General features: G+C 33.3%; 3 protein-coding genes across 5 annotated transcripts; 2 read left to right on the top strand and 1 right to left on the bottom strand.

The window, feature by feature from the left end:
- Window positions 1-6,195: 6,195 nt before the first annotated feature.
- On the top strand, window positions 6,196-6,871 carry LOC129884984 (probable mannitol dehydrogenase). The gene is made up of 3 exons (XM_055959243.1): window positions 6,196-6,414; window positions 6,542-6,695; window positions 6,795-6,871. The coding sequence occupies exons 1-3, from the start codon at window positions 6,196-6,198 to the stop codon at window positions 6,869-6,871; spliced, it is 450 nt and encodes a 149-aa protein (XP_055815218.1).
- A 2,477-nt stretch (window positions 6,872-9,348) lies between these two features.
- On the top strand, window positions 9,349-12,412 carry LOC129896857 (8-hydroxygeraniol dehydrogenase-like). Its single transcript, XM_055972838.1, has 5 exons — window positions 9,349-9,516; window positions 9,982-10,095; window positions 10,916-11,426; window positions 11,729-11,882; window positions 12,031-12,412. The coding sequence occupies exons 1-5, from the start codon at window positions 9,419-9,421 to the stop codon at window positions 12,231-12,233; spliced, it is 1,080 nt and encodes a 359-aa protein (XP_055828813.1). The 5' UTR covers window positions 9,349-9,418; the 3' UTR covers window positions 12,234-12,412.
- Window positions 12,248-18,596, bottom strand: LOC129896825 (TMV resistance protein N-like). 3 transcript variants are annotated; one of them, XM_055972821.1, is made up of 7 exons: window positions 17,971-18,596; window positions 16,747-17,836; window positions 16,251-16,544; window positions 14,498-16,029; window positions 14,327-14,425; window positions 13,509-13,554; window positions 12,248-13,284 (listed from the first exon to the last, which is right to left on the bottom strand). In XM_055972821.1, the coding sequence occupies exons 1-5, from the start codon at window positions 18,477-18,479 to the stop codon at window positions 14,368-14,370; spliced, it is 3,483 nt and encodes a 1,160-aa protein (XP_055828796.1). In that variant the 5' UTR covers window positions 18,480-18,596; the 3' UTR covers window positions 12,248-13,284; window positions 13,509-13,554; window positions 14,327-14,367. The 3 variants fall into 3 exon arrangements, with proteins under 3 accessions (XP_055828796.1, XP_055828782.1, XP_055828789.1); XM_055972807.1 differs by lacking the exon at window positions 17,971-18,596 and having other exon boundaries at window positions 14,498-16,032; window positions 16,747-17,926; XM_055972814.1 differs by lacking the exons at window positions 13,509-13,554; window positions 17,971-18,596 and having other exon boundaries at window positions 14,498-16,032; window positions 16,747-17,926.
- Between the last annotated feature and the right edge of the window lie 1,213 nt (window positions 18,597-19,809).

Here is a 19,809-nt window from a genome sequence, read left to right as displayed (position 1 = left end):
CATTGTTCGTATCCCTCTCTCTTTCTCTTTTTTGCCAAAGAAAAAAGGCCCTATAATTTTTCTACATTTGTAGTCTTAAATGATATAGGTAATTTACATAAAAAGTGGTCAATAACAAATATGTTTTTTCGAAATCAAGATTGCTCAACTGTTGATATTCTATGTTAACTCACTGCTCTGAACTACTTAATTCATCTGCTTGATTGACCATTTTCAGTAATTAACTCCAATTCATAAGTTGCTTATATACCATGCATGGATATCAATGGAGGAGAAAATATTTGGGCTCGATCACTTGAGCTACATTGATTCCAAGAGAGGTGTCATATTACCTGTACAAATGACGGGAGTTCTATAAATATATGTAGGTACAAAATTATTAATAAGTGTGAATTAGATAGTTTTTCACCTATTTTTAATGTGTTGTTATCTCCTATCATAATGAATGGATGAAGTCAAATCGTATTGTTGGTGACAAAGAAATTACCCTTCTCTTTTCTTTGCACCTTTATCTTCTTGTACTTTTAGTAGTCCATATTGTGTGCATCTTACATTGGAGTTTTCAAGATTTTCAAGATTGTATTAAATTATTGGTGAAGTGTTGTATTATTGCTTTTGAATATTACTCATAGTATGCAGTAGGAAATTCTTCTCTCTATGGCTCCAAATTCCACAGTAAAATATGTACACAATGGAGAGTTAAAAGTAAAACGGATGAAGCTGCAAAGAAACAGAATATCCCAAATGAGAAGAACCACAATTTTAGGAAAGGTTGAATGGAATTATTGGCATGGGCGGAGCCACCTTAGGTGAAGGGTAGTTTGGTGCACACTCATCACTAAAAAGATTATATAGTGTACAGAGATTAAATATTAGTTATTATTAGTGTATATCTAATTTTCACATCTTTAACATAACAGAGAATAATATTTGCACACTCTTTGTCAAACTCCTAACTCGGCCACTTAATTTATTGCTCCACAAGTACAAACACCAACTTCCCTTTCTCTTCTCTGCCAAAAATTGATTGAAATTTGTCTTTAATTTCACCAAAAGCAGACGACTTGACTTAAAAAACATTGCTTGAATGGAAGATGTAATTATTGCAATTTTTTCAAAAACTTTTTTAGTGTCTATTGTAATTGACTCTCGAACTCGCCTTTCTTCTTATGTATCTATATTTCAGAATGTATTTCGTATCAAAATTACATGTATCTAACTTAATATTTTAAGAAATAGTGTACCTGACTTGAAATTTAGTATGAAATTATTAATTAGTGAAAAAATATATAATTATTTCAAACTATAAAGTAAATTAATATTTATGATAGAAATATTTGTGTATTTTTTGACGGATTGTTATCTTCCATCGCAATAAATGGATGAAGTCAAGTCGTGTTATCGGTGACAAAGAAATTACCCTTCTTTTTTCTTTGCACCTTTATCTGCTTGTACTTTTAGTGGTCCATTGTGTGCATATTACATTAGAGTTTCCAAGAACTTTCCTACATTTTATTGGTTTTGACTGGTTATTTATATTCAATGCAATGAAGTCTAGCCTTCATGCTTTGTCGGTCACAAAGAAATTACTTTGGTATTACTATACAGTTTCAAATAAACAAGGCTCACAATTTGTTGAGTAACGTTTCATTGCCGTTCTATTTAGCTTATTTTTATTGATTCAATCTATATTTTTGACTGAGAAATAAAATTTTAATCCAAAGGTGAGTGCTAATGAATATCAATTATGCATGGCCACACTATGTTTAATTAAATTAATTGCAGCCAGATCTTAGTCCAAGCAATGTCCAGAAACATCATATAGTATAATAATATATGTAATATAATAGTCTTATATTATTGATCCATAAAAAGGCAAATTGTACAGAGAAGCCATGACGATAATATTTGCTTCTGGGGTACTTTCTCCTTTCAACTTCTCAAGAAGGTACAAATTAATTCTATTTTTATCATGTTGTTTTTGGATTTAAGTTATATAAACTGACACTACTTCCAAAGATTTGTTGCGCGATCAGTGTAGTTTAAGCTATATTATTAACTAATTTTTTCGCCAAAATTACATATTTTTGGGGGATAATTACCTACCATACTAACTTCAGCCAACTAGTTTACAAAAATGTACAAACTGTATAGGTAGTGCATATTTTATAATAATTAAATCTGCACGACATCTACATTGATAGTGTATATATTGTGTATATTTCGGATATATTGATAAACTAGTTGGATGAACGGTATATATATAACTTTTCTATTATACTCCAAAGAGGAACACTAATGGAAGTTTGTTTAATTTGGAATGGTTGAAGGGTGACTGGGAAAAAGATGTGCAGTTCAAAGTTCTGTATTGTGGAATTTGTCATTCTAATAAGATCAAGAATGAATGGAGCAATAGTATATATCCAATAGTACCTGGGTAAGTTTCATTTTGCTTCATCTCTTTTAATTTACTATGTTTTTTTTTGCAATTCCGTCGTAGACAAAAGCCGTTATATATAATTTAAGTGGAAAATGATAGATGAACGGACTTATTATTCACCAAGTTTCAATAAACTAGTCTTATTGCAATATAAGTACCTTTTCAATCTTTTGTTAAATCCAGAAGCAGAGCCAAGATTTGAAATATATAATATAATTGCAATATATGTATTAATTTGGGTAATATTTCCTTCTTTCTAATTGTTTGGACAATGAAATAATTGTAAATTTGATCATCATGAAGATTACTAGAAGACTTCGTGATGATGAAATATGTCGCTAAACAACTAAAATACATAGCTAAATTGGATTAATTAGCTTAGGATTCAATAACGTAGCTAAGATAAATTCCTCTCTACCACACAAAAGGTAGGGGTAATTAAGTTCTGCTTACATTTTATCCTTCTTTGACTCGACTTGTACGATTATACTGAATATATTGTTGCACGTTAGAGAAATTAGTTCCATATTATATGTACTTCTAAATTCATAACATGTTATGCTTTTTTTTAATATTTTGTAATGTCAATTTCTCTTATAGGCATGAAGTTGTTGGTGTAGTTGTTGGGGGAAAAAAGCACACTGACTAATTTCCGTCTCTTTCGGACCGCCTTCAAGTAAAAAATAACAAAAAAATTTAAAGAGAATAACAACACAAAAATTTAACGTGGAAAACTCTCCTATTGGAGAAAAACCACGGTTCTCTCAGAAAAATATTCACTATATGGAAATTATTACATCATACAATGCACAATATTTTTTACCACACACCCCAATTCCTAAAATACTACACCCAAGAGATCTTCACGAGAAAATTCTCTAAATCTCTACTTTAATATAGAAGAGATTGAATTTTTGGTGGTGTTATAAACCAAGGAGCTAAGCTCCTTTTTCAGCGATGTGGGACAAATTTTTCTTCTTTTCAAAAATAAACATAACAAATCTCCACCTTTTGAAAAGAAGAAAAAATGCAATCCGTTGGCCATTTACAGTTGTCCAGCTACACATACCAGAGTCAATTCTCCACCCGACTCTAACCTCGACCAACCATGCGCAGCTGCAACTTTCACATTGTCTGTTACTGACAATCATAATTCTAAATTCAAGAATTATCATACCCCCACCATAAAGAGTACATCTACTCAGATTGAAAAACCAATTCAAGAATTTTCACTTGAAATCACTTTCCAATTTCAAGAATTTCAATTTCGGCTCATGTCGAAAAACTTGCTAATAACTTATGGTGCAACCCTCTTGTTGATTTCTTGAGAGTTCATTAGCCATCGACATCCTTTCCACCACACATCTTGCATCACCTATCAACCAATGCCTATGTGCAAACCTGTGGACCAGCTACCAATTAAACATGGCAATTTTAAAGGTAACATTCATGTCATAAGGATTTTCATCTTTTTTACAAAAGAATATCATCCCCCTCGAAGACAACATTGACAACATTTTCTTTGGAGCTTCCAGTTGAACTAGCCCCATTATTTGGACAATTACACTTAACATGTCCCAATTGACCACAATCCTAGCAAATGACCTTTTTCTTGGAGCTTTTATTTTGCTTCCATTTTCCTTTAACAACAAGAGCTGAATTTTCTTGAGATTTTTCATCTCCATTCTTCAATCTTTTTTCCTCGAAAATTAATTTGCTCGTCACTTTTGAGAAAAATCATAGTTTCCTTCTCATACATTAAAATAGGTTGCATGTGCTTATAGGAAGATGGAAGAGACCAGATGAGTCGAAGTGTCTTGTCTTCATCATCAATTTTCACTCCAATTGATTCTAATTCAGAAACAATCTCATTCAAGACACTCAGATGATCAGAAATAGTTGTACCTTCATCCATTTGCAATTAATGAAATTGCTCCTTCAAATATAATCTATTTGAAATACTTTTGGTTTGGTACAATTCTTTCAGTTTCTACAACAACTCCTTTGTTTTAGACAATCCAATCATATTAGCAAAAACATTTTTAGCTAAACACAAGTGGATCTGACTTGCCGCTTTCATGTGTAGCTCTTCCCACTCTTCATCACTAATTTTGGATTTTTTTAAGTCTTCACTGCTTTCAGATTTTTCTGAACCCTTGTCATCTTTTCCGCTAGTTGGTCTCCATTTCAACGCCTTGTGTAATCCAGAATTCTATTTTCTCATCAATCCAATCCCCGTTCACGTTTTTTCTTTTTCTTATCAATGAATAGATCTCTTTACTTGTATGACTTAGATGTCTCGTACATGCGAAGAAATGATGAAAAGACCTGTATTTTCTAGAGAATTGGGCACTCCAATCGTAATGCATGACTACTTAACGGGGGAATTCACCGCAAATACTACCTTGGCTCATTATTGCCGCGATAATGGTCTCTTGGCGGGAACGACTTATGATAGAATCCGCCCCGAAGCATTGACATTGAAAGAAGTCCCTCAAGCATTTAAAAAAGAAGATTGAATTAACACATCCTTGACTTGCTTATGGACAATAGTAATGAAAAGTACCCATCTTTCATCAAATTTCTCAATGTCAAATTTTGTCCCCATGTTGTTTATCAGTACTACTAGATGGAAATAGTAATGAAAAAGTACCCACTAAATTAGTTTCAGGAAAGAGAGGTGGATCACAACGGATACACTTAAGTACCAAGTCTTTTCTTAGGCAGAACCTTTTTAGATTGTACTTATTCCACTATTACCAAAAATACAAGTAACCCAAAGCAAGTCCACCAGAATAGCAAACTCCACCGAAATTAAACTCCACTTGCTACTCCACCAGAACGAAATTTCTGCTTGAAAATAATAATTCTAATTCAAAAAAAAAATCTGATGTGGAAGGTTAGACAAAGCTGCAACCACAGAGCATACTAAAATTTCAAAAAGAATTATTTCACACCAAAGGCTCAATAATTCTAGTTCAGAAATTTTTTCTGATGGAAGATTAGAAAAAACCTGCAACCACAGAGCATACTAAAATTTCTAAAGAATTATTCCATACCTAAAATTTCTAAAGAATTATTCCATACCTAAGGCTCTGATACCACTTTTGGGGGAAAAAAAGCACACCGACTAATTTTCGTCCCTTCCGGACCGCCTTCAAGCAGAAAATAACAAAGAAATTTAAAGAGAATAACAACACAAAAATTTAACGTGGAAAACTCCCCAATTGGAGAAAAACCACAAGTCTCTCAGAAAAATATTCCTTATATAAAAATTATTACACCATACAATACACAATATTTTTCCCCACACACCCCAATTTCTGAAATACTACATCCAAGAGATCTCCAATTAAATTTCTCTAAATCTCTACTTTAATATAGAAGAAATTGAATTTTTGATAATATTATAAACCAAGAAGCTAAGCTCCTTTTATAACTGAAAAAGGAATTGACCATTCTTTTTTAGCGATGTGGAACAAATTTTGCTTCTTTTCAAAAAGAAACATAACAGTAGTAACTGAAATTGGGAGCAAGGTGGAGAAATTCAAAATTGGTGACAAAGTTGGAGTTGGATGTTTAATAGGACCATGTCGAACATGTGAAAATTGTAACAATGATCTCGAAAATTACTGTCCCAATATGATATTAACATACAACGGTGTTTACACCGATGGAACAACCACGTATGGTGGTTACTCTGATATAATGGTAACGGACGAGCACTACGTGATCCATTGGCCCAAAATTTACCAATGGAAGCTGCTCCCCTATTATGTGCAAGGATCACAACTTATATCCCATTGAAATATTATGGACTTGACAAGACTGGAATGCACATTGCTGTTGTTGGTCTTGGTAGACATATGTCTGTCAAATTTGCTAAGGCGTTCGGAACCAAAGTTACTGTCATTAGTACATCTCTTAGTAAGAAAGATGAAGCAATTAAGCATTTAGGCGCGGACTCTTTTCTGGTCAGTCTGAACCCTGACCAAATGTAGGTCCGTTAATCAATCAACTATGCTTCAATTTCAAATTTATAACAGAGGTGTGACATACGAATAATACTAATTTTTTCGTTTGTACGTATAATATGAACAGGCTGCAGCAGGGTCATTTGATGGCATCATCGATACTGTCTCTGCGATTCATCATCTTCTTCCATTGATTAATTTGTTGAAAACTCATGGGAAGCTTGTGATGTTTGGCGCACCTGAAAAACCACTAGAATTGCCTGTATTTCCCCTGCTTTTAGGTACTTTTATTGTTGAATCGACAATTTTGTCTATGCATTTTTCTTGAACCGGAAATATTTATTGATACATAAGTATTATTAATATAATGCGTGTAACAGGAAGGAAGCTACTGGCGGGGAGCAGGATAGGAGGGATGAAGGAGACACGAGATGGTAGATTTCGCGGCGAAGCATAACATAACACCAGATGTTGAAGTCGTGCCAATGGACTACGTGAATACAGCATTGGAGCGCCTTTTGAAATCGAACGTGAAGTATCGTTTTGTGCTTGACATTGGCAACACATTGAACAAGAATTGAAATGGGGTGACATCTTGTTTCTGGCATATCAATGTTGTTGTTTTTTGGTCAAGAAAATGAGTGTGTCATAGGCTTATGATTTTGTATTAAGCTTCCACGTATTGTTGTTTAATTTATTTCTTATGTTTTGTGTATCAAAAGAAAAGGTGTTAAAGAATAAATACAATTTTGTGTTTTCTAGTATTGACACTCAAGAATCATGTGATAATGAAAAGTAGAACAATCGAAATTTATCTGCATACGACGTTTACACCAAATTATGGTGATTTACCATGGCTAAGTCATAAATTAAGGTGAATTATGTAGTACTTAACTATAATTCAAGGATAAAAGTGTATGGTAGGCATGTGGCAGAGGCTTCATATGTGTTGCCCCATTTCGATGTTTTAATGTGAGTATATTCTGCGAAGAGCCAAAAGAGAGTATGACCTAATCTTGTCATTTGACCTTTATTTCCATGTGATTATTGATTAGAAATGAGCTCATTAGGCTAGGGGATGTCACAACCTGCTCAAAACACTTCAATTGAGCCAAATATGTGTGACCTTACCTTGCCATTTGACTTGTTTTGCCATGTGATTTCTGATTAGAAATATCTTCGTTAGGAGTATCAAAACCCGCTCAAAACACCCCAATATTCTATCTAATACAATATGTCAAAGATACTTATGTTGATAGCCATGATATATTCATTGGATCGTGTAAATAGTATGGTTAAATTTTTGCTGCTAAACAAGTATAATTTTGTCGTAGCACATTTCGACTTTCTTAATGTATGAGTACAATTAACTATCCTTTATGGAGTAGAGCAAAATGCAATAAACAATATCCGTAATGCAGATGAAATTATTTAAATAGGAATAAGGAATATCAAATTGTTAAGTTTGGCTAAATTATGGTAAATACTTATTTGCACCGGATATTTACATCCAATTAATTAATCATTTTAATTTTAATTAATTAAAAATAAGATAAAAATACGTATTACTTAAATAATTATGTCGTAAATTTGTGTATAAACACCCAAAATGGATACTTTTACCCTAAATTATGTGCCTGACAAATTTCCCACTTCAATTTTTAACCGTTACGGCTAATTAATTCAATTTGATGTAAATACTAAATACAGATAAAAACTTTATAAAAAAATAAATATTTGTGTAAATACAGTTTAAATAACAAACATGAGTAAGTATTTACTTACAAAAATATTTACATAAAATTTAAATATTAAACACGGATAAGTTTTTACCGTTAGGGCACTATCACAATTTGTCTCAATTGCACGCACATATGGTCTTTTTTCTCTCAAAAAGAAAATTTGGAGAGAAAAAATACAAATGAAAGGACCAAAAAAGAGAATAAAAAGTAGTGGGAAAAGGAAAACGAAAAGGAAAATAACTCGAGAAATTGCAACTATTTAATAAGTCCAAATTTCAGAGTCTTTTTTTTTTTTAAAAAAAAGTAATTATACTATCACACAATGTATGTGGATCTTCTTTAGCCACAATACTAACTTTAACTTTTATCACGTTTGGAAAGCTTTTCAAGTTTTTTTTCTTTTTGGGCAATTTAAGGGAAAAAATAATCAAGTATTTGGATAGTCATTATCGTTTGACATTTTCGAATTTTGTTATATTCTCGTAAGAAATTAGAAAAAAGTTATGCAACAACTAAAAAGGAAAATAAATTCAGCAAACAAATATATTTATTTTTGAATTTTTTTAAAAAGTTCTTAACAGCTTGCTGAGTAATTAATTTTAGGATATTAAAGGATATTTTTACTTTTACTGTTCCTATGATTTTTCATAATTTATTTAACAACATATAATTGCAAAAACAATTAAAATATTACTGCTTACTAGTAGTTTGTCTAATATATAATAATAAACAAATAGAAGTTGAAAAAAATCAAACTAATTAAGAAAACGTTATATGTTTCAAATAAAATATTAATGTCTTAACAAAAAATGTGTTTTCTTGGAAGTACAATGTACTTGTACTTATTTCCGCCCGATGTCCTTTATTTGCTTTGTGTTCAATTAATTTAAATTCATATTTAAAATTTACTTGTAAAATTTTATCAAATATATAAATTCGATAATATTTTAAAAACTCAAAAGATTCAAATTTTAATCTCCCAAAATAAAAGAACAAAGTGATGCCTTATTCCAAAAAGTGCTACAAATTAGGAGTGAAGAACATTCTACGCCTATCAAGAGAAGTCAAAATCCAATTTGTTTAAGTAAGTAATTAATTGTTCCACCTCATCAATTACGTCACCTATTTTTCACTCGAAATCCTATAAATAGGGATCATAACATAATCACTTTTATATCATCCATCTTCCTCTATATTCTTCTCCATTATACTATACTACAAAATTATTTTTATTTTCAAACGAAAAAAAATCGACTGAAAAAATGGCAAAATCATATGAAAATGAACACTCAATTAAGGCATTTGGATGGGCAGCTAGAGACACTTCTGGAGTTCTTGCTCCTTTCAATTTTTCAAGAAGGTACAAATTATTATCTTTTGGTTAAAAAAGTTACCTTTCTTTTTTGTTCAATTTTTGTAATTTTAATGATGTGTTTTTATCTCTATCGAAAACAAACTGTCTATCATTACAAAAGAAAAGATAGGGGTAAGATGTGCCTATACACGCTATAACAAAAATAGTTTTTAGAGGCAATAAATGTGTATACTAACAAAGAGTGTTAAAATCTTTATCAACATTAGTTAATTATCATTAGATTCAATGTTGTTATATATTTTAGCAGTATTTATAAAGAGGGTTAAAATATATTTGTTACTAATAATTGCCTCTAATAAGGCATATTTAGCTACAATTAAATTATTATCGTTAATTATATATCACTAAGAATCATTTTTGGTTCAGTAACACTATCGGACCCCACCTGCTGAGTTTTTTTTTTGTTGTTGTTTTATTGTAAATTTGATGATTTTGTGTTAATGGATGCAGGGTGACAGGTGAAAAAGATGTGCAATTTAAAGTTTTGTACTGTGGAATTTGTCATTCTGATCTTCATCAACTCAAGAATGAATGGGGTAATAGCAAGTACCCCATGGTGCCTGGGTAATTAATTAGCTCTTATCTACTTTCTTCTTTTTTTTGGTGAAATTTTTTTTCAGATCTTTTCTTTTTTTAAAAAAATTGTTAGATCCTTATTTGTTTTGTCAAAATTGGCATTTTGTGAAATGGTATCAGAATAGTAGCTTAAACTGACAGCTAGATACAACATTTTGCTCTAGTAGAGTCAGAATTTTAATTAATGAGATTCAAAAGGCAAAAGAAGGCAATGAGATTCAACATCAACTATATATGTACATTAGTAATTTTTTGGCAATGAGCCCCTTATGTTCCCCTAGATCGGCCTATGATTTCATTTTACTAGTTTTCCTGTTCTTTGTATCTTTTCAATTTATAACATTATATTTTGGATATGAAAGGAATCCTGATTTTGTTCTTAGTCTATTGTTGGCCATTTCAAGACAAGCGCTTTGTGTAAATAATTCCCAATTAGCTTGTTGTTTTAACCCTTCAGGGTGGCTCAGATAGTTTGGCTTGAGACCTCCATTATGGAGGTCTCAAGTTCTAAACCCCTTGCCTTCATTCTACGACAATAGAGGGTTGGCCTTCTGAGTCGAGCTCGTTGCACGAGGCTTGCGTAGTGTGGTTTGCGACCTATTACATAGGAGCAGCATTTACCTTGTGTGTACTCAAAGAGTAGGGCTATGCGGGTTCCCTTGTCATCCAAAATAAAAGAATTATCTTGCTGTTTGGAGCTCTTTATACCTCAGTAAATCCTAAGTTGTTGGGACATATTAAAATTAAGCAAGAATTTGTGTAGACTCTATCTACTCATGAGTGTAACTAATTTCAAATATTATTGCAGGCATGAGGTTGTTGGTGTTGTAACCGAGGTTGGTAGCAAGGTAGAGAAATTTAAGGTTGGAGACAAAGTAGGTGTTGGATGTATGGTAGGATCATGTCGAAAATGTGAGAATTGTAGCGTTGATCTCGAGAATTACTGCCCTGGTCAGATTCCTACATACAACGGCTATAGCTCAGATGGAACCCTCACGTTTGGAGGTTACTCCGATATGATGGTATCTGATGAGCACTTTGTAGTACATTGGCCTGAAAACTTGTCGATGGACGCTGCTCCCCTGTTATGTGCTGGAATCACTACTTATAGTCCTTTGAAATATTTTGGACTCGATAAGCCTGGAATGAACATTGGTGTTGTTGGTCTTGGAGGACTCGGACATATGGCTGTTAAGTTCGCAAAGGCATTCGGAACCAAAGTGACTGTCATTAGTACATCTGCTAATAAGAAGCAAGAAGCAATTGAACGTTTGGGCGCAGACTCTTTCTTGATCAGCCGCGATCCTGAGCAAATGAAGGTGAATATAATAACCCGTTATCATTGAACTGTGTGAGAGAGTACTTTTATTTAATTAATTGTGTCTTCAACACACCCTTGCCTTATTTTTTTTCATGAGTCAAGCACGTGAAATTCTTCTCTTTTTCTGACAATGGTGGCGTTGAGGCTTTTGAACGCACAAAGCTATGTTGAAGTGTGTGACAATTTCATCTAGAAGCTTAAGTTTGTTATAGAAAGATCTTTTGACTTAAATAATTATGCGAGTTCAACAACACGAGAACAGAGGCTAACCTTTCTTTTATTCGTTTTATATACGAACAGGCTGCAATGAACACATTGGATGGGATCATCGACACTGTTTCCGCAGTGCACCCTATTCTTCCATTGCTTATGTTATTGAAATCTCATGGTAAGCTTGTTATGGTTGGTGCACCAGAAAAACCGGTGGAGTTGCCCGTGTTTCCTCTACTTATGGGTAAGCATATATAGTTTTCTTTATGCACGATTTCAAATAAAAAAGTTCAGATTTAAAGTATATATAATGTGGCCCTTCCTGCACATAGTGAAAGCTTAGTGTATCAGACAGTTTTTACTAAAGTTCGTATATATAATGTGGAAAACAGGAAGGAAGCTAGTGGCTGGAAGTGGCATAGGAGGGATGAAAGAGACTCAAGAAATGTTGGATTTTGCGGCTAAGCATAACATAACACCAGATATTGAAGTCGTGCCAATGAACTATGTTAACACCGCGTTGGAACGTCTTCTGAAATCGGACGTGAAGTATCGTTTCGTGCTCGATATTGGCAATACATTGAACAAGAAATGAGAATTTTAATTTGGGGGGGGGGGGGGGGAATCAATTATTTGTGTTTACTTTGTTCGTCTAAGGTACTACTTTTAAACGTTGAGGCACTATAGCTTAAAATTCACAGGAATTTCCTTATTTTTTTTCAAGTTAAGAATTGTGTTGTGACATTTTCTAGCAGTGATTCTTTGCTTACATTACATTATTTTCAGAGATGATTAATTACATGTCTTTCTTGCACTTACTAAAATAGAAAAAGAATGTGATACTTACTCCGCATGCTAGATTGACCATTTTCAGTACTTAGTCTCCGTTGATATCCACCATGTAACATTTTACCGTAGATATCAACGGAGACTACGCTTGTTCAGTAGAACAGCTCGAGCATTGGAGCTACATTAGATTCCTAGACTTCTTTCATCCACCTGTTTTGGCAGTTATCTTGCCATTCATCCGCAATGTTTACGTGTCTTCTTTTACAATTTGACATCATAATGGAACAAACAAAAGAAAGAAAAGATCTCCATATACAATATATATATATATATATATATATATATAGCCGCCAAAGGCTGATCCACAAGACTACGGAAGGCTACACAAATATTTCATTGAGCAGTATGAACACATGTGGATTCCTTCTCTTGATTTCACATTTGAAAATACCCTGGCCTAGAGACACAAAAATTAGCCTCACTAACCAAAAAAATGAAAAAAATTAGTTAACAAAGCAAATAATTTTATTAGATAATTAATACTATAATTATAGATTATAGAGGAAAATAGAACTATATATTGCCCAAAGATAGTTCCGGAAGAGCGAAGAAAAAGGGGATGTTTTGTTAATAGGAACAAATAGGTGTTCATCATGTCTTTGATGGGATTCTACTTCATTCCATGTTTGGTATTGTTCCATTCGAGCTCCTACTCCTGGACCACTACAATAGGCCGACGACTCTTCTCTTCACAAGTAGGCTTGGCGCTTAGTCCATTTGAAAAGCTGGAAAGATGCAAGAAGACTGACGAAGCGTTGGAGTGAAGTGATCCCAGGGCTGGGATCACGAACGGGAATCTAAATAGAAAATGTAATTAAATTCGTTTAAAAACATAGTGAAAGGAATTGATATTGAAGGAGAAAAACTGAATCATTTTTTAACTCTTTCATTTGAGTCATCAAAACGCTAAATCAAATGTTCTTTATCTATGATCATTTGAATAATATTCTCAAATAGCTAGTTACCTTAGCATAACAAATTATTACAACAACTACAATCCATCTAAAGGCTAAAACGTTACCTTCAAATCAACGTTTTCTTCATTTTGTGTTTTTGATCTTCTCCTCCTGTTTAATAGTAATGAGAATATCATGTTGGCTTGATTTTAATTAGGTGACATAAATTTGTACATTTAATAGCGAGGAGGTTATGAAAATGAAAGAACTAAGAATTATGAATATTACTTAATTACTAATATCAATTAAGAATAAGAATTATGAACATGAAGGGGTGTGAGTTAAGGAGATGACTTTTTAAAATAAAATAATTTATAAAAGGATAAACATAAGCAAAGAAGAACAAGAATGATAAATATGATTCTTGGGCAAAGACATATGTCACTTCAAAAAATGATATAAAGGGCCAAAAAAGAAGAAATAAAATATTTGGCCAAGGACATGCCACATTACTCTTCTTTATCTAGTTTAATATTTATAGATTGTTATGAAAAATTTCCCTTACAAGAATAAGAGCCTTGGGGATATTATTAGCTCAAATTATTCACATGAAATGTTAAGCGGAGTAAATTTAAGGTGAAAATGAGTGGCCTCACCTTCATTATTAATTGAATATTCATTGAATTGGTTGGTGAATTACAACACGGTTTATATCTAACTGATTAGCATGAATTGTTAGAATGTACATTTTTATTTTTGTACAAAATTATAATATTTGGTTGGAGGGCAAAATAATCTTTCAACTTTTGACCATTTTCAGTACTTAGTCTCCGTTGATATCTACCATGTAATATTTTATGGTAGATATCAATGGAGACTATGCTTCTTCACTAGAACTTGATGGTTGGGGAGAAATTATTTGAGCTCGAGAGCTGGAGCTTACATTGGATTCCGAGGCTTCTTTCATCCACCTGTTTTCGCAAATTAATCCTGCCATTCATCTGCAATTTGTGTCCCCAAAGTAAGCATCTTCCCACCCATCCTGCCAATAGGGGAAAGAATGAGAAGAAATAATCTTCTATATAAAGAGAACACAAATTCATGAGGTATATACCTATATTTAATCTCAATCCTGGGCATAGAAGAGGAGCAACTGGCCTCTTCATGATGTTTATCTTTATACATCAAACGAACTCCAAACTTCTTCATTTCTCCAGTGGAAAATAACCTACTGCGCCTATAGTCATTTGGTGTTTTTCCATTTGCATTAGATGCATCCCATAAGCCAGCAAGAGGTACCAAGGAAAAAACAGTACGACAAGTATATTTAGAATGGTTGGATAAGGAAAACTGTTGGGTCATTGACGACATCTCATCATCACATAAGGGAATCAAATGAGCTGTGATCATATCACTTAATTGGCCAGTGTAACATACAGCAAATCCCAAGAAGTTATCCGACAAATACCAATTCTCAGGCAATTCGACTAATACAGTACTTGTACCTATTTCCCAATCGTGGAACCAATCAGGGATATCCACCCTGTCACTCGTAAACACTCTTAGTAAAAGGGAATCTGAAAAGGAGATGTCACGCTGCAATGATGAGATATTCTGAAGCAACGAATTACAGATCGAATTCCTCCATTCTGCATGTATTGTGTCTAATTGTTGTGGAAATTCTAACAGCTGTGTAAGCCTCTTGCAATCAAATAAGTCCAAGGATCGAAGAGCACCAAGCTGGGCTATGCTTCGAGGCAAATGCTCACAATTATTTCCCCCGCGATTCAACCACTTCAAAGAGGATAAGGATCCAATGTCTTCTGGAAGTCCTCCATATATTAAATTGCAGTAACTGAGATCCAGATCTTCCAACGAATGTAACCCTTCATTCACCTGAGGGAACACAAAGAACGCTCTATCTTCTGCTTTTTCTTTTTCAAAAGTCAACAATTTAAGCTTGTTCAAGCGGACGATGGAAGATGGAGGTCGTGAGATTAGAGTATAGCTGGCATCAAGCTCCAACTTTTCTAAATCGCCTATCTCTTCCGGCAAGCTTTTAAATTTTGAGCAGCGCGATACATGTAGCTTCACCAAACCTTTTAACTTACAAATGCTGATTTGAAGAGCTACAAGGTTTTTCATATAACTCAAATCTAGCTTTGCAGAATGAGCTCGCGCAGGAATGATAGGTAATGGCAGTTCCGTTATCCCAGACGATAACATGTAAGGTCGCGCACGAATGATAGGTAATGGCGGTTTCATTTTCCGAGACGATGACATCCTTGGTCGCTTACGAGTGATAGGTAATGGCAGTTCCCTTATCCCAGACGATGACATGTTAATCTTTAAATCCGGCTTCATTATTCCGACGAATTCTGGAAATTTCTCTAACCTAGAGCAACCCACTAGATTTAGATATTGAAGAGATTCTGCATTAACATATGGAAACCTCTCGAGTCTATCACAAAGATGCAAATTTAACTCAATGAGTTTTCTGGAACATCCCAGGGAATGGTGAACCTCTTCAAGACTAATACAATACGCTAGATTCAAATGCTCCAAATTTGGCATCCCCGTGAAATCGGGTGTCCTCTTCAGCCTTCTTGAGCCACATAGATATAGCCTCCGTAGTGACGGCAGCTGCTGCTATTCAAAACACAGAAAGAATGTTGAAAAATGAGTAGTAAACGACATTTTTTAGATTATGACTGAAAAGTGTGAAATTAAAAAATTGTTTATTTTACTTTATATGGAAATTACATGCTCAGAAACTAGATAAACATGTTACTATTTTAAATAGAAGGTAAAGTAACTACAAAAAAAGGACCTTAACCCAATTTTTATTATCTCAAATAGAATGGTACCTTTGTTTCATTCCATAATTGATGCAACGAACTCCATGGGAGATCAAGATGAACAAGCCTTCTGAGATTAAAACTTTCTGGCAATAACTTGCAAGGATAACCACGCCAGACAAACCAACACAAGTTGTTGGGAATGACAATGGAACCATCATGACTATTGGGTATCATAGAAAAATTGATCATATAACATATGCATAATATCCGAAGCCTTTGCATATTTTTCATTACGTCATATTTGTTAAAGAATAGTCTTTCAACAGGAGTAAACCAGATTACTTCCATTGCCATGGTCCCCTATAAAAAGATTCAACAAGCCATAACTTTACAATCCGCTTATCAGTATCACTATATATTTTCTTACTCTATTCCCAGCATGCAAATTTTTGAAACAAAATATAAGATACAAATATTAGTCAGACATTTCTTAAGAAATATTACAGCTTAAGAGAACCGATTTGTACAATTAATTCTATTATTGCTAGTTTAGCATACATACCGTATTGTCCATCATCACATCTTTGAAATCTTCAACGTCCCATATTCTGCTAGGCTTTCCGGAATCTTTTTGCATTTTCACTATGTATTTACCCATATCTTGTATTAAGTCATGCATTTCAATTCTATCATTTTTAGAGATGAACACAAGAGATTTGTCAATTAAGACATCCAATCCGTATTCAGCTCCAAAATCACAGCTCTCAAGGATTTGCATGACTTTTTTTCTTTCATCTCCGCGGAAGAAGCACGCGATATCTAGAAATATGTTTTGCTCTTCGGCCTCCAACCCATCATAACTTATTTTGAGTTTTTCAACAATTTCTGAATTAGAGTTTTTCTTTATTTGATCTACAGTTCTTCTCCACTGAGTTAGGCCTTTCTTATGAAACAAAGAACCCCAAACCTTGAGGGCTAAAGGAAGACCTTTGGCGTGATTTACTACCTCCAACGAGAACTTCTTAAAACGCTCATCTGGAATTTCTTTTTTGAAAGCATGCTGATTGAACAATTGAATAGCTTCATGATCAGGTAGTATAGGCACTTCGTATATTGCATCATCCTTCTCAATCAAATGTCTATTTCTAGTTGTTACAATAACTCTACTTCCGTTACCAAACCAACAAAGATCACCTGCTAAGTACTCCAAATGATCACCATGATCTATGTCATCAAGCACAATCAGCACCTTCATAGAACAAAGTCTGCTCGGAATCACGCACTTTCCATTATACTTATTATTGACGTAATCATCTTTTTTTCTTAAAAGTTCAGAGAGAAGGGTATTTTGTAAAGAATGCAGTTGATTCTTTTTAGCATTTTCTTTAATATCAGCAAGAAAACAAGCAGCTTTAAATTGATAAGATAGTCTATCAAAGATGGCTTTTGCTATTGTCGTTTTACCGACCCCGCCTATTCCCCAGATCCCTAAAATCCGAACATCATTGATCTCTATTTGAAGTTTGGATTTTAGTTTCTCTAAATGAGCACTTATTCCCACAACATCTTGCAAAAAAGATACAGAATGAGCACTCTTGCAAAATTTAGAAGAGATGTGATCGACGATCTGTTGAATTTTCTCTGATTCAATCCTACATAATGGGAGGAAGTCAAGTATTAGTAAGTATTTCATATTTTTAAAGTTCAGAAGCATATTAAATAGGAAACGTTAACATATTGTTATTTTCTTTTTCATTAAAAGCAATTATGTGTTTTCAACTGGCACCCGTCACGAATATCATATCCTTTTAGATCTGCAGCAGCAGTTAGGGCCTTTCTCCATCCTTGCACCTTCCGCATCCCTTCAACATCATCCTTATACCTCGATTCATGTTTGGCAAATGCTACTGCGAAGCTCTCACTTTGGTATCGAACATGTGATGAATCCACATCATAGAAGATCGGTATGACTGTTTGTCTATTTTCTTCCTCCTTGCATTCCATGATCTTCACTAGTTCATTCAAGCACCACCTTGATGTAGCATAATTCCTTGAGAAAACGACTAGTGCAACTTGAGACTCTTCGATAGCTTTCAAGAGTTCTTCTGAGATGGAATCGCCTTGCTCTAGCATTTTATCATCTTGAAAGGTGAATATTCCTCTGTTTTTCAAACCTTCATACAAGTGACCCATAAATGTTCTCCGAGTGTCTTCACCTCTAAAACTTAGAAAGACATCGTACTTCCATCGAGGACAGTACTGTGAATCACTCGTAAAAGAAGAAGATGATGCCATGGATTTGGTTTATTTGTTGAAATTTGAGAAAAAAAGATTAAGAATTGTGTGAATAGATAGAATTGATGATGTTTGGGTCCAAGTTATTATATACAGGACAACAAATAGGAAAAAGTTTCCAGGAAGATGGTGCAACAAAAGAAGAAAAAAAAAGAAGGCAGCAGCAAGTTTTGAAAAATTATTGTGCAGCTTTTTTTACGCGTAAAATAAAAACACAAAAACACATAAATTACTTTTACGCGTTTTTATTTTTTTTATGAATAGAAATCCTCTTATCCCTATTTATATTATTTCAAAAAAATAAAAAATAAAATATAATTTAAAAAAATAAGAACACAAAGAAAATTATATACTAAGATAAATATTATAGTTTTGAATGTCCTCTTTAGTGAGTTGTTAATTGTTAATTGTTAAAAGAGAAGTGTTAATTATTGTTTTCTCCTTATATTTGAGAGCAGTGTAAGATCCTTCTACCCCAAGATTTTTTCTCTCTATCTGTTTGAGGAATTTCCACGTAAAATTTTTGTGTTTAATTTATTTTCATTATTTATTATCATATCAAATTATAATTGTGATTTTAGTTGTGGTTCTTCCTCGTACCCTAGTTGAATTGAATTGAATTATTGATATGGGGTCCACAGTAATATGAACACAATGGACTGCTCAAAATATCAGTGGATAAAGCTGCAAAGAAAGACTATACGTTGGAAAATATCTCGAATCGAATTATTGCGAGTTAATTCTACTTGATATTCTTTATGTGCATAGGAGTTCTACTTAATTTAAATTATGTCAAAAAAGTTTACACCGAGGGTAAAACAATTCCTAATAAAGGCTATTTAATATTCAAAGTTCAAATTTAAAATATTTAATTAAAGATGAAGATATAATTATCGCTCTACTATAATAATTGTTGGTATATATCCCTCTCTCTTTCTCTTTTTTGCCAAAGAAAAAAGGCCCCTTAATTTTTCTACATTTGTAGTCTTAAATGATATAGGTAATTTACATAAAACGTAGTTAGTAACAAATATGCTTTTTGCACTCAAGACTTCTCACCGGGGTTGATATTCTATTTTGCTTCTTCTTCTATCTCGTCTATTCGATCTCCCTTTTAATAATTGTAATTTTTGACCATACATTCTAAGAAATTTCAGCTCCTGAAATCCAATGGGGTTTTAACCATATATTTTTTACTGATTTGAATCCACCAAAATTGAATATATGAGTTCTTTTCTCTTAAATTTTCTATTGCTTCTCAATAGATCAATAAACCTTTATTAGTCAGAGGGACCAAAAAGCGGAACTTTTGTCGGCTCTATCAAAGGTA

This window comes from Solanum dulcamara, chromosome 1, assembly GCF_947179165.1.
Source record: "Solanum dulcamara chromosome 1, daSolDulc1.2, whole genome shotgun sequence".
Classification (NCBI taxonomy): Eukaryota; Viridiplantae; Streptophyta; class Magnoliopsida; order Solanales; family Solanaceae; genus Solanum; species Solanum dulcamara.
Note: the sequence above shows the minus strand (reverse complement) of the source record. Positions and strands in the feature narration are given on the sequence as shown.